This window comes from Gymnogyps californianus, chromosome 3 (assembly GCF_018139145.2).
Source record: "Gymnogyps californianus isolate 813 chromosome 3, ASM1813914v2, whole genome shotgun sequence".
NCBI classification, from domain to species: Eukaryota; Metazoa; Chordata; class Aves; order Accipitriformes; family Cathartidae; genus Gymnogyps; species Gymnogyps californianus.
The window spans coordinates 54,050,785-54,066,328 of record NC_059473.1 but is presented as its reverse complement, the minus strand read 5'-3'; the positions used below and the strand labels follow the sequence as shown (position 1 = coordinate 54,066,328).

The 15,544-nt window shown below is 40.1% G+C and overlaps 1 protein-coding gene across 3 annotated transcripts in view; it reads left to right on the top strand.

Moving 5' to 3' along the window:
• Nucleotides 1-1,853: 1,853 nt before the first annotated feature.
• Nucleotides 1,854-15,544, top strand: part of SHPRH (SNF2 histone linker PHD RING helicase) — a 56,073-nt gene continuing 42,382 nt past the window's right edge. For 2 of the 3 annotated variants that reach the window (XM_050893146.1, XM_050893149.1), the window contains exons 1-8: nucleotides 1,854-1,961; nucleotides 3,546-4,218; nucleotides 4,619-4,748; nucleotides 10,195-10,413; nucleotides 10,736-10,814; nucleotides 11,605-11,755; nucleotides 14,266-14,371; nucleotides 14,866-15,122. In XM_050893146.1, coding sequence (XP_050749103.1) covers nucleotides 3,577-4,218; nucleotides 4,619-4,748; nucleotides 10,195-10,413; nucleotides 10,736-10,814; nucleotides 11,605-11,755; nucleotides 14,266-14,371; nucleotides 14,866-15,122 — 1,584 coding nt within the window. In that variant the 5' untranslated portion in view covers nucleotides 1,854-1,961; nucleotides 3,546-3,576. The remainder of the gene's footprint in view (nucleotides 1,962-3,545; nucleotides 4,219-4,618; nucleotides 4,749-10,194; nucleotides 10,414-10,735; nucleotides 10,815-11,604; nucleotides 11,756-14,265; nucleotides 14,372-14,865; nucleotides 15,123-15,544) is intronic. The other variant, XM_050893148.1, reaches the window with a different exon arrangement.

The window sequence follows — 15,544 nt, the reverse complement described above, 5'->3', positions numbered from 1 at the left end:
TACACCATGATTTTGAGCAGCACCACTGAACCCACAGGGGCCTTAACCTTCCAAAAGGGCTGAAAACGGTGGAAAATCAGACACAGACAAGTAATTAATTCATTTGTAAAGACTAATATTAACAAACGGTTGAAAGGATTGCTATAAGATAAAAACCTTCTTATTGTAAATGGCTTACCACTTTGTGTATTTACAGCTGTTTTAAGTCCCCAAGTGTGGATCTGCATACTTCACAAGAAGATAAAATGTTTTCATACTTTGTATTGAAGTGGTATTTGTCATTAAAAATTCATTGGACTAATTTTGCCTTTTTGCAGTGCTCATGGCCCAGAAATCCACTCTTTAAAAAAATCACTCATCACGTGACTTAACGGACCTTTGCGTGCCTCTCTTTTCTCTCGACAGTGTTTCACCTCATGGATTGCATCAAGGTTTCCACGATCACCACTGCTTTGAGAAATCATTTCTCAGTGTTACCGTTCCCCTGTGTGTGACTGGCCACGGAAACAAGATGGCACCTCCTCTGCTCCGCGACAGTTTCTAAACCCGACAGACTTTTTAAAGCAAGGACGCAGGCACTGTCGGCACACGCGCTCATGCTTAAAATCACTCGAGCCAAAAGGTTTTCATTAGTTTCCTCCCAAGTGGACTTTCTTCCATCACCCGTTACACAAACACCTGTTGGGGAAACCTGAAACACCTCACAAACCCAATGTGGGGCTTTAACCTACCCAATACCCTCCAGCCTCGTTCTTCACGGGTGTAACCCAGACCATTCCCCCCCCCGCCTGCCTGCCTCGTTACGTCAGACGGCTTTGCCTAGGGAAGACGGACCGACCCCCGAGGCCGCAGGCGGACACACAGACCCGCCACGCCACCCCCTCTCCCACAGCCTGCTGCCGCTGCGCCTGCGCACGCCGCCAATGGCGTTCCAGCCTCGTTCTTGATCCTCCCTCAGCCACGCCCCACTGAGGGCGAACACCGGTTTCCCCGCCCCCTTGCCCAGGAGGCCACGTCTGCGCCTGCGCCGCTCCCGTTGCTTTTTCCGCTGGCCTGCGGGGCGGGGAGAACTGTCACCTTCCTCGGATCCCATTGGTCGCCGGCCGGGCCAGGGCGGGTGCGCGCGCATCCCCGTGCCCGCCTACCCCTCCACTGCCCGGGAGGTCCTTCCGACTTTGCCAGCGGCGGAGGGGTCGCGAGCCCCCTCCCGCCGCCGCCGCCGCGCGGGGGGGCCTGCCCCGAGCCGGGAAGGAGCCGCGGCCGCGAGGGCAGCCGCAGCGGCGTTCCCCCTTCGGTACGTTGGTGGCGCTTGGCTCTGCGCCCCCTTCCCCTCACACCCCCCACCCCCGGGGCCGCAGCGGGGGGCCGCCCCCCGGGCTCGGGAGGGCGGCGGCCGGCCAGTCTGCCTGCCCGCTCGCCCTCCCCGCCCGGCGACCTACTGGGCGTAGCGCGGCGGGGCGGCCTTGCGTTGCCGCGGCCGGCTGCGGGGTGACGGTACGGCCGCGGCGGGGCTGGGCGGCCCGGGGGCCTGTGCGAGTGCCCCGAGGGAGCGGTGGGTGCCCCCGGCCGGCTGCTCGTTTCTCGCCTGGCCTCACGGGCCGCGTGGTAACCGGGGGGTTGCGGCGGTGGGTAGGCAAGCGGCAGCCTCTTTGACCTCTCCGGGTAGCAGGTGTCGCGGGAGGTAAAATACTGATTGCCGAGGAGCGCGCTCATGCGCTGCTCGCGTCTCCTTTCCGAGTTTCAAGTAACTTTCCTCGTTAGGGACGAGGAGACCTGTCCGCGTCCCGGCGGCGGGCGGACGACGACGGGGAGGCAGCGGCACCGAGGGGGTCACGGCCGCGGGCTGCTTGGTGTGGCGTTTGCAGGTGGGCCGTTACGCAGGCCCCAGGGCCGGCGCTGGCATCGGCGCCGCGTTACCTCTCCGGACCGCCAGAGGTTACTTCGCGTGCTTCTGTTCGCAGGTTTGTTGCTTCACGCTGTGGACACAGTCGTCTCCTGGCCACGGGAGTTTTAAACAGATCTACTCCAACAGAGCGGTTCTCTCTAGTTTGTGCATCAGAGTGTGATGCTGAAGTTGGTGTGCTCATGCAGACCTGGTGATGCAGGGATCCTTCTTTCTTTGGTTTAAGTGCAGTGTTATGATATGTGTGCTCGCCGGTGGGGTTTGCTTCGTTTACTGTCAGCAGCGCTCTGTGTGCATGAGTATTATTTTGAAAAACTCATGTTTCCTTTCCTTAATGCTGTTGTGTTTGAAATTCAAACACAGCAAGATTTGTATATTCCTGGATGTTTCTTTTGACTTTAATGAATTATAAAATTCAGGGTTTGTTTGGTTTTTTTCATAAGACCCTTTTAAAATTATTCAGAATTCTAGGAATTCTGCCCTGTTCCAGCATAAACCCCTTTAACATTAGGATGTGGGATACTGGATTTAGTACCTTAGAATATTTGCCTCTCATCTTCCTACATTTCTTTAAAAGTTGTATGCAGAAGATGAATTGACATGGATATCTAAATATTTTCCTGTGTTTGCTGACAAAGACAGTGCTGTAATATGAGGTCATAAATCGATTGCTGTGTTCAGGCTCCTTATAAAAACAGTATCTTTTTTTAAAAAAAAGGTTACTACTTGTTTGAGTATTTAAGTATGAGTATGTAGTTATTAGTTTCCCAGATGGGTCTAATATTCCATAATCTGCTTCTTCATGTGTATTGTTTAGCACGTGTACTTTATTTTCTAGTATTTTATCCACAAAATCTGTTTACTGCCCAGGTTCAGTCAAGGAGTTGGACACGTATCTTGACTTAGTTTTGCAGTTAGTTAAAATCAGTAAGATTACACATTTAGTTTGCTGATTGGTCCCACTGAAACGCACAATAGAATAAGTAAGGGCTTCTCTGCAAGCAATTTGTATATCCAGGTCCCAGGATGCACAGTTTCCTGGGAAAATAAAGTATTCAATACTAGTAGGAAGGTCATTAGGGACTTCTAAGGACAGAACTTGATAGCTTAGGCTCTAAACCATATTTTATGTCGTGGCAGCTTCAGACTAGCCCTGTGTCAAGTTTGCTTAAAGTTTCATCTCAAAGTAGGCTTTGAAAGGAAGGAAGAATTTTGTGTGTGTATTTTCCCCACACCTGCCCCCAAATCTCCTGTACCTCCTGCGCTTTTGTTTGTGGAGTTTGTTTTGCCATCTCCCTCCACCCCTGCCTTTGAGGGATTCCACTGCTGCTCGTTTTAGATCTGTCCCACAAGATTCTGAATAACAGCTGTGAAACGTAGCATTCTTGTTGATCTGTCTGTAGCTGTCTGGCAAAATGATAAGATATAGTACAAGGCAAACGCTTCATGTCCGGCTTTGTGTGATAGCACAGGGACAGGAGGGGCTCTGTAAAACTACGTCTCTTTTGAACAGTTAGATTTCTTAGTGCATATGTCTGTGTCTAAACCTTTTGCAAGTTTAGCAGCTACTGCACAGTGAAATTTCAGTGTGGGCATTTGATTTTTTAATACTTATTGCTGACTAATTTACTTCATCTCGCAGAGACTGAAAATACTGTTGAGAAAACGACAAAATGAGTAGTCGTCGAAAACGTGCACCTCCGTCAAAAATAGATGAGGAGAAGAAGAAAAAGCTCTGCTGGAATATGCATGAAGACCGGAGAAATGAGATGATAACATTAGATGATAAAATGACTAATGAGGACCATGTTCCAGGTCCAAGCACTTCTTCTGCATCCTTCATCGTTATAAATGATGATAGCACTGACGAAGATCTCATTCAGAAAGAAAGCAGTGGCTCAAAGTCTGTTAAGTTTTTGACAGTTAACGATGAAGAAGACTCTAATTCCATCTTGACTCCTGTGTCAGTACAGCTAAATATTATAGTCTTGCCATACCGTGCAGATGGGTCCTGGAAAGCTTTGTTGGGAGAATTTGCTCTTCATCTTCTTTCTGAGCAAATTCTAACTGACGAATTCCATGAAAGGAGCTTTACTTTGATGAGAGGAGACTCTGATGATCAGCTGCAGGTCTGTGTTCATGAAAGAAGTGAAGAAGAGTACAGTAATGAAACAAAAGAATACCTCGGTGCTTATGAACAACGTATTTTGGTGGAACCAACTTTAGATGGTGAAATATTGGAAGGCTTGAGATGGTTGCAAAAGAAAAAGATAATTGGACTTTACCAAAGACCTGGAGAGGCTCAAGCTTTAAAGGTATGGTTTCATATATTTGTTTTGCATTTTAAAAGTTTATTTTTGTTTGAAATATAAAATAAAAACCTCTGAACAATGAAGTCTGGCACCTACCATATATTTTTATAATGTGATGAAAATATATAGCTTCTGCATGCTTTTGTAAATGTTTTCAGTGTGTTTTTTCCCTAAAGATTTCTTTTTACTGTTGCACCATTAGTAATGCATTACCCGAAGGAATCACAGACGCTTTTAGCTGCAATGTATTGTATCCTCTATATGGTGATTTTAGTAGATTTATTATGCCTATCTACATCTGCTAATTTTCAAAGCACTGTTGTTATTTTCATACTCTTCTGTTTATAATATTCTTGTCACTCTAACAGTTAATTAAATGATTAACTGTATAACCGTTTCACAGGTTGGAATTTACCTTCTGGAAGCTGGGCTAAGTAAACCAGAGTTTCTCAGTGATGGAGGTGGAAGACCCAAAAAAGCTAATCAGCTGATTCAAAAACTCATGGAAAAGTTCTACAGTTTTTTAATTCCAGGTACTGCGATTCAGTTGAATGTTGAATAATTTTTGTTATTAAAGTGTGTCTTTTTCTATTAGTTTTAAATGTAAGGGAAAATAGCGAGTTATTCCTGCCATCCAGAGCAACTTTATTTTCAAGGTGATATTATTAGGTAATTCTCTCCATATTATTATCTGACCATTAATCATATGCTAATTAGTTTATGGTCAAATTACAGGTGATAATGTTCCTTCTCTACAGATAAAGCACTGAGGCACAAAGAAGTCTGAGTCCTTACCTTTTTGGGAGTAAATACAGTTTTTACTGATTCGTGTGGGTTGTTTGAACAGATCTACAGTAGCTTGTCCGAGTTACACGAGAACTGTTTAAAAGAACCAGGAATTAAATTTGGAAAGCTTTTGTTCCTAGTTTGGTGCCTAACACACAACTGTGGCAACAGAATTTCTGTTTGGTTTATATTGTAAAACAGTTATAATGTAAACTACTACAAAATGCACCTTTATGACAGTTTTAAGAATACACCAATGCAAATTTACAAACATGGGCCTTGTCATCATTTTGGAATTGAAGATACATTTGCCAGATTATACTCAGTAGTGATACAGCTTTTTAGGGTGATCAATGACGACTTCATGGTGTTATGGCTTAGGAAACTCTTAAAAAAACCAACCTTGGTCTTGTTCCGGAGTGTAGGATGGATTCAAAATATTAGTTGAAAACTGACTCAGTAACAGTGACCGTAATATACTGAGTTTCAGTGTTTTCGCAGAAGCAACAGAAGCCTAGCACCCCCTGTATAATTGTACTTAATTTCAAAAGGCAGAATTGTATAAAAAATTAGGCAACTTGCTAAAGAGAAGCTAAAAGGAAGAGCTAACAGAGTAAAATCTGTGCATCCATGCCTGCTGCAAAGAACAAACGTGCCACTGTCAGAAAAGACTTGAGAGATATCAGGAGAAGGGCCAGTATAACTAAGTATGTGGGGAAGGGAAGATATTGCACATAAGAAGTCACCCTTCAAAAAACTGAAGTAATCTGACTGAAGCAAATTTGTCAGTTTAGGTTTAAAAGCACAATAAAGCACATCCAAAAAGAAGTCTGAAGAATAACTGGTTAAAGATGTAGAAATGAATAGTAATGTTTTTAAATGCATTAGGAGAAATACATTATCATAAATGCATTAGAAGCAGAATATCTGCCAGAGAATTCATAGACTTGAGATGACTTAAGGTACGAAAGAGTTCTCAAATAAAGTAATGCTATAGCAGGAAGCACAATTTTCTTCTCTGCATATCTTCTTATTGTGGAAGAGTTGGGGAAAGAGATGACAAAATGAACAGTGACCTGTTTTGAGATCCAAAATAATTTTCTGCAAGAACTTGGGGCATTTGTCCTCAGTACGCTGAAGGATAGATTTTTATGGACTACATGGTTCAGTGTAGCTTACAGGTGAAGAGGCAATATAGCTTCTGAAAGGGAAGACATGCCACTCAAAAGTTACTGGAGCAAGAATGTGGACCTGAGTGATTGGGTTGCTATGCCTTAACTTACCTTTTCAGAAGCCATGAAACCAGCTCAGGTTCATAAAGGAGCTGTGTTGCCAACTGGTAAATTTTCTGACTATTTTTCAGCATGTACATTTTGATGTGGTGTAAAATAATAATATAGTCTTGATTCTACGCCAATGAATGCCATGTAAATGACTAAGTAAAACAGAGGGTGCAGAGAATAAAAATAAAAGGTTGTTAATGTGTATGAGGATCACCAGTCAAGTCCTACAAAGGCATGTGCAGCTTAATGTATTCCTAATGCTTTGGGAAATAATGATTGGTGAGATGGTATCATCAACAAACTTCATCTCTATTATGCTGAATAATACATTTAAAGAACAACTGAAAGCTTGCAAGCAGACTAGGCAGTGGAGATTCAGTATAAATTCAATATAGATAAATATAAAACAATGCAGAAGAAAAAAATTCTTATTTTACATTAGAGAAGAATGGTAGCCTCCTTGCTAACTGTTGCAGCTAGGGTTGTAGTTCAGTAGATAGGTGTATAGCTCAGTAAATGCATAAACTTAGTGTTCAGTGTCAGTCAAACCAAATCAAAGGTAAAGAATTGTCCTGAAAGTATTAGAGAACAAAACAGGCTCATTAAACTACTGTATAAGTCCATAGTGTGTGTTATGCTATGCTCCAAATTCAGAAATAAAGCATGTCACAGAAATGGAAAAGATTTGGGAGGGAAGACCCCAGGCAGTTACACACTGTGAAACTGGTTACATTTTCTAACAGTTTTTAAGCACGTACTTTTTGATGTAGCATAAAATAATATAGCCTTGATGCTATGCTGATGAATGCATTCCTCTTAAGCGTAAATTGATTCCCATTTCTAACAACTTAATCTGTGTTTGAATTTCACCTGTTTTTAAACAGAATTAATTGAAATTTTTGTAGAACTGCATGTAAGTATGTATTTTAACAATTGTCAATATCCATCTAAAATGAACTCTACGCAACGATGTTCCAAGATGAGTCCTCTTGTTCTCCCTATTGATGAGCAAATTCTTGTGTTGATGGAGGTTGCGCACAAAGATTTACACCAACAAGGGACATGACCTCTCTATCCCTACATTTAACTTTTATATATTTGTTTTCCTCAATGTATTTATCCCGTTAATGTCCTTCTAAATGGTTTTGAGACTTTGTGGCAGGAATTCCATCTCCAGTTATGGCAAGCATAGGATAGATACATTAATGAATTTGCAATAGAGTGACAAAATATTTAATATGCAGAAGCTTCATGAGTTTTGAACATTAATTTCAGAGCTAACCACTTTTCTGAGAAATTTGTTTACAGAGATTTCTTTTGCTTGCTTTAATAAATTGCTGGTTTTATAACAGCTTGTATCCTCTATCTGCTGTATAATATTACATGTCACTTCTTGTTGCTTCAGTGAACACATAGGCATAGATCACTTATCCAGCTAGCTGCTTTCTTAATATGACAAAACCCATAGTCTTTATAATTAAAAAAAAATATGTCTGTTTAATTGCTGTTTGTTCTAGTGAATAGTAAATGTTTCGGAGTTTATTACAGTAGCATGGCAATAGCATATACCATTTTCCTTCAATTTTCTTAAGAAGAATAAATTCTTTGTACAAAGAGGAGTTTTTTGGTCTTTGTGTGACATTTTTAAAATACATTTGGGTATGACATTTTAAAATACATTTCAAATATGAAGCAACAAGTTTTCCATTAATCTAGAATAAAGGGGGAAAAGATTACATTTTCATTGATGTAGATATTCTTATACAGCAATCTGGAAACTGCCCTACAGATAAGATGGAAAGATCCTACTGCAGAACTTTAGTTCAGTCATTGAAGGAATTAAGGAGAATACTTGATTATGAAACATATCAGAGAAACTGAATTTTTAGGTAGTACAATACCATCTGCTTCTCAAAGGTAAAAAGTATTAAGATGAAAGCTGTGTAGCTGAATTACATTTTGAAATGGTTGAAAGCATAATTAAATATTCACTGTTTAATAAGTAACTGAGAGAGGAGTAAACTTCCTTAGCACCCTTTTAAAAATCCCTGTGGTACATAGAACCATTTAATCAGAAAAAAAAAAAAAATCTTTGAGAGAATGAACAAAACAAGAAAGGTGTGGACAAAACATATCCAATTGTATGAAAAAAACATTTTAAAGTATATTGTAGTCTTTGCTCCCCTGTAAAATTCTGGTCAGACTTAGTTTATACAGAAGTCAATTTATTATGCTCTGAAATGTGAGATTTGAAAACTGTTATTTTAGCAATGATAGGTGTCATTATAGATGGGCTTCATTGATCAAAGTTATACTGTGCAATCACTCTAATTTCTCTGTTCTTTCCATGAAGTGAGGAATGTGTGTGAGAGGATCCCTTGGAACAGTTTTTGTAGTATATAAAGCTGCATGCTCTGCTTGGTGCTTTTCATTTGGCTGAAACACTAATAACCCCACATGTGCACTCTGGTTGCCTTCTTTACATTACAAGTCTTTATATATACAGTTTTCATGAATTTATAGAAACTTAATGTCTTTCAGAATTCTCTTTTCCCTTCTGAAGCACTCGAATTGTTCCATTGACTTAAAAGGATTAGGGGAGGGCACTGATGGCTGCCATACATAGGCACATCATTTCCTGCTGTCTGTTTTGGAAACCATTCTTCACCTTCACCATTCATTTGAATGAAAGAAGCTTTTGCTTTCCGTGAAAGGGAGTCCTAATAGCAGCCCCCAAACGTTATACTCTCTGGTGTTTGTGCCAGGTGCATCTCTTCTTTGTTAGTGCAAGGCATCGTAATTATAATTTGATTTAATTGTGCCTGCCATTACCTGTTTTCTCTTTTTATCAGTATATTATACTTTTTAAATACACCTTAAGGTCACTTTGTGCTGAAAATGCTGACCTTGACTTGCTTCTAAATTTTTTTTTTTTTTTTTTTTTGAGAAAAATTCTGCAGGGTGGCTTTATCTCCAATACTAGCTAGGGTTAGTATCTTTCTTTGAACTGTAGAGTTGTACAGCTGTTTTACTGGTGCCGATGTTTTTAATTTGAGACCTGAAACACTGTTAAAACTTGTCCGCTAAGTCTTTTGTTCCCTCATCTTATGTCAGTTTCCTAAAATGCTGACCCTTGAATTTTTCATGAATTTTTGTTCTACAGTGCTTAACTTCTGTGTATGCCCATATATCCAAATTATGTGAAAAATATATAAGTACAAGGCCTTCTGTCCTAGAGGGTAGAAAAGAAAGATAGGCCTTCTGTCCTAGAGGGTACATACTTCTCTTGAGGTGGGATTTTAATTTCTAAAGTATGCCTTGTCTGAATTTTTGCAATGATGCAAATGGTGAGAATTTCATGTTGTCCTACTGCTACAATTTTCTTATCCAGATGCATAATTTAAAATTAACATGAAAGGTCACTGAAGAGAATCTCCTGTTGTTTTTTTTAAATGTTATTTTATCAAGAAAGGCTTTATTTCATGAAAAGTGTGCAAATCCCTGACAACCCACTGTGTTTTTCCCCTTTCTATAAGATCATTGACCCATGTTAACATTTAAATCTGAAATGTGAGTTATTTGTGGTTCTGTATCAGTTGGAAATGTTAGTGGAAGGTCTTTATTATATAAATAAGGTCTGGTCATTCTATCCCTAAATTCTAAAGGAAGAGCTTTGCTGATTATGTATACCTCTGTGATCACCATAGCATGTTAATCTTAACATTCAGGAAAGTAGTGCTCATTGTTTCCTGCTCCTGCTAGCTGAGGCAGGTGCCTCATGACATATGTTTAAACAACGTTTTGCTTTGCTTGCTTTCACGTGTTAACTAAATAAGTTGCAGCAAAATTTACTGAAATGTTGACCAAAGTTGATTGATAATGCGTGTCTTGAATGACTTGGTGTATGCAGATGAGCTGGACGAAGATGAGGAAGAATCTGACATGGAACTAGAGCGACAAAATATTGAAGAGCTTTATGACTTTGTAAGGCACACCCATCAGCAGGATATCCAGTTACTGAGAGAGGATGTGCAGCATCCTGCATTAATTCCTATTCTGAGGCCGTACCAAAGTGAGGCTGTGAACTGGATGCTTCACCGAGAGAACCTCACAAGCACTCCAAGCAGTGGCAAGTATATGGGTCTGGAAAACTGGCGTAATTGGGGAAAGTGGCATTGTATTGTCAGCAGTAGTGTTTTCTTGCTGTTTGATTAGAAGCTTTGTTAATTATTTCATTACTATTTTTATAAAAGCTGTTGTTTGGGTAGTACACTAAATGATAAACTAAACTTTGCTGAACGGCAGTTGATTGTATCTTGTTGGTCATGAAGCACTGTGGAGATAGATGTCTGCTTTTTGTCTCTAAATATCACAATAAGGCTGAGCAATTCTAAGCAGTGTGCTGTTTATAGAGAAACTTCATAATAGTAACATGAACTCTTTCTCCGTAGAAAATGCACTGCACTTCTTATGGCGGGAGGTCATCACTCTGGATGGAGTAAAAATCTACTATAATCCATTTACTGGCTGGTATGTTTTTATAGTTATCTGAGAACACCTCAAGGTTGTACTTTGTGAAAACCTTATTGGCAAGTTTTACCTGGAGGATATAAGATAGCCCATAACTGTCATTTTTCAGTTAGCAACTAAAGAATTAGAACAGTGATATCTTTAATATGGAAAAAAAAGGCAAACTGGAGTATATAATGCACAGGTAAATATGTAAATATCGAGTTGAAGATATAGTTCTTCAAGCTTTTTTTTTTTATTTCAATGCAAATTTCTGGGTTTAAGATTAACATTTTTTTAAATTAGAGCATTGGGGGCTTCGACCTCCTGGTCCAATGTTTTTAAAATCTAAAGGAAGGAGGCAGTATAATGCTTTTTGTTAATGTTGGGTATTGCATTACTAGTTCTGTTGCACTTTTCTCATTAATTTGGTTAGAATAGAACCTTTTGATTGCTAGTTTGCTTTTTATTTTTTTTCCCTATATAACTTTCAGATCTTTAACACGTATGAATATAAATATGTTTCAATTTTTTGGAGACTAATGGTACGCTAAAATTAGCAAGGCAAGGCCTGTTAGGAGGGGAAAAAAAATCCAAAAACTTCTGGCATACATATTCATCTTGGTCAGGTTTGTACACCCAAAAAGCTTGGTAGCTTTTGTCAATCTCGGCTTATCTAATGAAAGATATTGCCTCACCTTATAAACTTTTCCTTGCTGAAGCTATGCTCTATGTGTCCCTGAACACGTGCTTCTCTGTCACACCATTCTATAGTTACTGACTTTCATTTGGGAATGTACTTGAATTTTAGTATTATCCGTGAATATCCAGTTGCTGGACCCCAGTGGCCTGGAGGTATTTTGGCAGATGAGATGGGTCTTGGAAAAACAGTAGAAGTGTTGGCTCTTATTCTGACTCATACTCGACCAGATGTTAAACCAGATGATCTGACATTACCTGAGGTAAGAAAACCAGGATAACATTTAGTACGAAGAAAATTTCAGAATTAATGGAAATGCACTTCTTCTCTTGAGTTTATTGCTTTCTGTTTTATAGAAGTCCAGATTTAAAGCTGGATTACAGTACAGTGAAAGTTTTTGCTTTGTAGGATGTGATACTTGGTGGCATAAGCACAAATACAGGCTGGGCGATGAGTGGATTGAGAGCAGCCCTGCAGAGAAGGACTTGGGGGTATTAGTGGATGAAAACTGAATATGAGCCAGCAATGTGCGCTCGCAGCCCAGAAAGCCAGTTGCATCTGGGCTGCATCAAAAGAAGTGTGGCTAGCAGGTCGAGGAAGGTGATTCTCCCCCTCTACTCCGGTCTCATGAGACCCCACGTGGAGTACTGCGTTCAGCTCTGGGGGCCCCAGTGTAAGAAAGGCATGGACTTGCTCAAGCGGGTCCAGAGGAGGGCCACAAAGATGACCAGGGGGCTGGAGCACCTCTCCTATGAGGACAGGCTGAAGGAGTTGGGGGTTGTTTAGCCTGGAGAAGAGAAGGCTTTGGGGAGACCTTATAGCAGCCCTTCAGTACTTAAAGGGGGCCTACAGGAAAGATGGGGAGGGACTCTTTATCAAGGAGTATAGTGATAGGACGAGGGGTAATGGTTTTAAACTGAAAGAGGGTAGATTTAGATTAGATATTAGGAAGAAATTCTTTACTGTGAGGGTGGTGAGGCACTGGAACAGGTTGCCCAGAGAAGTTGTGGATGCCCCCTCCCTGGAAGTGTTCAAGGCCAGGTTGGATGGGGCTTTGAGCAACCTGATCTAGTGGAAGGTGTCCCTGGCCATGGCAAGGGAGTTGGAACTAGGTGATCTTTAAGGTCCCTTCCAACCCAAACCATTCTGTGATTCTATAAATAGTGGAATGGTTTGCGGGAGAAGCAATTGATAATTTGCCATTGTTGGAGGGTGTTACCAGGCAACTGCGCTGTTAAATAGGCTGTTGGTAGTTTACACGCACTCCCGGAGTGTATAAATAAGTAATTTAGTCTACTATGTTGGAAATCATTCTCCCCTTCACTTCATTGTATTGGTGAGCGTCAAACATCCATTAGACATAGGTTCTGTGCTAAAATAGGGATGATTTAAACTCAGTGAACAAAGATTTCTGCTCCCCCTCTATTCTATATAATAAATGGGCTTATTTAGCAGCAGTTTTCCATCTTTTCACTTTCCTCATCATGTATCCTGTGAAAACTTAGCACGTTCACTAAAACCAAAAATTCTTTCTGAAGGGAGAGAACCTTTATCCTTGAGTAAACTCTTACCACTTCTGTGGGTTCCATCCTTTTGAATTCATGGCAGCCAGTTTCATTGTACATTTATTCATAACGATCTCCTGCTTGCTTGTAATTTTATCAGTTAAAAAGACCCAATTCTCAAAGAGAGAATAAGATTCTTGTTAAATGTGTCAGAGGGTCAGCACTGAGGAGTGTGAAGAGGGGAGTATTAGCACTAAAGCATGTGGACATCAACTGGCAACAATAGCTAGAGACCATAGCTTTTGGAGGGCTGGAGTTATGAAACTGTTTCATGATGAGTAGCTGGGACAGACATATTAGCTAATATTTTGGGATCTTTATGAACAGAATTATATGACATTGCCTGTGGTTAAAAGGCATTATTCTACTTATCCAGAAGGCCCCTTATCATCTGTATTTTTCTTGTCTTCAAATATAAAATGTCTTTGTATGATGTGCTGAAAAAAAACCAAAACAAAAGTGCTTTATTCCAACAGAGACTTTCTGGATGACTCCTGGCTTGTGTAAGCCAATGTCAGAGTTACTCCAAGTATTTCAGCTCACTGTAGGGCTCAAACAGTGTCTGGAGTTTCATTGCAGTTACTGTTAAGAACTCTGCAAAGCAACCAGTTGGACAGGGCAGAGTGAAGTGTCAATGAATACGGCTGTAAAACAGTTAATTATAGAAATATTGGCACTGCATTTGTTCCAGCTTTGGGATTCTTTTTTATATCCCTGTTCTTGAGTATACGTCTCCTTGAATTAAATCACTATTCCTGAATCACTAATAATAGAGTAAATTTTTGGGAGGCAATCCCTCAAGAGAGAAACTTACTTGTAATACAACTAACTAGGGCTTGTCAATCTATGTTGCTTACCTCCTTTTGTGTTTCTAGCTATATATTAAATATATATTTTCTTGCCCCCATCAGTAACCTAAGTCACTTACAGCTATAGATTCCTGCAACTTAATTCTGAGGTAGTGGAGGACCCAAGCAGCTTTCAGGGCTGCTCTTTCTGTTACCAGTGTAGGGTGCTGAACACCGTTTGCCGAGAAACTGAACTGAATGGGCTATCGCTCTGTACACTAAAAATGAGCTATCTGAGCAAATTAGTGAGATCAGAGTACACATCTATAGCAGCTGATGCTTATTTTCAAATGTGAAAAGATTAATGAAGTTCAGAATTGCTGTGAAGAAACATGACTATTAAATGTTGTCTGCATTAGGGTAAGCTCGTGAACTTCTTTGTTCCACCTCAACCTTTAGAAGGAAATAAAAAGAAAAAAACAAGGGAAATGGAACTTAAATTGAAGGAAAAAATACAATATCCCAGTAAGTATTTCTGATGACTTTTTTTAATACATTTTGCTTTTGGCATAAGTCTTATATTGGCCACTGACTGTGTTCAAGGCTGCTCTTCACTTTGGTAGAATGAAATGATTCTTTTGCTGAGCGCTGTGATGTAGGATTGCATGCTACAAACAAGTGATCCACACTTAAAGTTACCAACTCAGATCTCTGTGCTACAGAGCTCCATGTAACTAAAGGCTGTTGTAAGAGTTTATGCATTGAACTGAAATACACTGTCTTTTTATAAGCTTCAGTAAGAAAACTGAGTGACTTATTTCTATTGCTACTCAATATTTTCTTAGAACCACTGAAAAATAGTGAATTGTAGGGCTACCTCAAGTAAAGCATTGTCAAAACTGCTGCCTGTCTTTTTTTTTGCATTTTTTAGATGAACACGGTGTTTAGAGTTCCCTTAATATGCATTCTCCAAGGTAACTTTCATTTTCTGAGTTTTTTTGCTTTGATTCTACATATAGGCTTACGAGTGATGATATTAGCAGCTGTAAAGGAAATGAATGTGAAGAAAGGAGCATCCATTATTGCAATATTTAAGTACATCAGTGCTATATATAGGTATGACATACAGCGAAATAGACGGCTTCTCAAAAGAACTCTAGAAAAACTAATTGCAGAACAAGTAGTAGAGCAAGTCAAAGGACATGGTCTGGCTGGGTCTTTCAAGCTGGGAAAGAATTACAAGGAACAGAAGAGGCGAGAAAGAACCAAAGAGCAGGTAAAACATGCTGCCATAGTTACTTTAAAGAATGTTGCAAAGGCAGATCTTATTTCTACCAATTGTTTGCTACTCTCAGCTGTGTTGTCTGTGTGCACTAGTTCAGTGACGCTGGCTTATTGATAAAAATGAAGAAGACTGCGGCATTTGCTTTGACATTCATGAACAAAGAAGCAGAAATCATAAGTAGATCAAATTTGGGGCTAAAATATTAACTACATCTGTCATAAATCTTTCAAAATATTGCGGCGGGGGCTGGCAGATGTATTGTTTTTACTGTGAAGTTGTCTTTTAAACACTGGTAAACATTAACCAAATGCTCAAACTGGAAATTGATATAAAATCTTAGTAACTATGTCTCGATGTGTTTATACGATCCAAAAAAAAAAAAGTGAGGAGAAAGTCTGACATTCTTGGTTAAT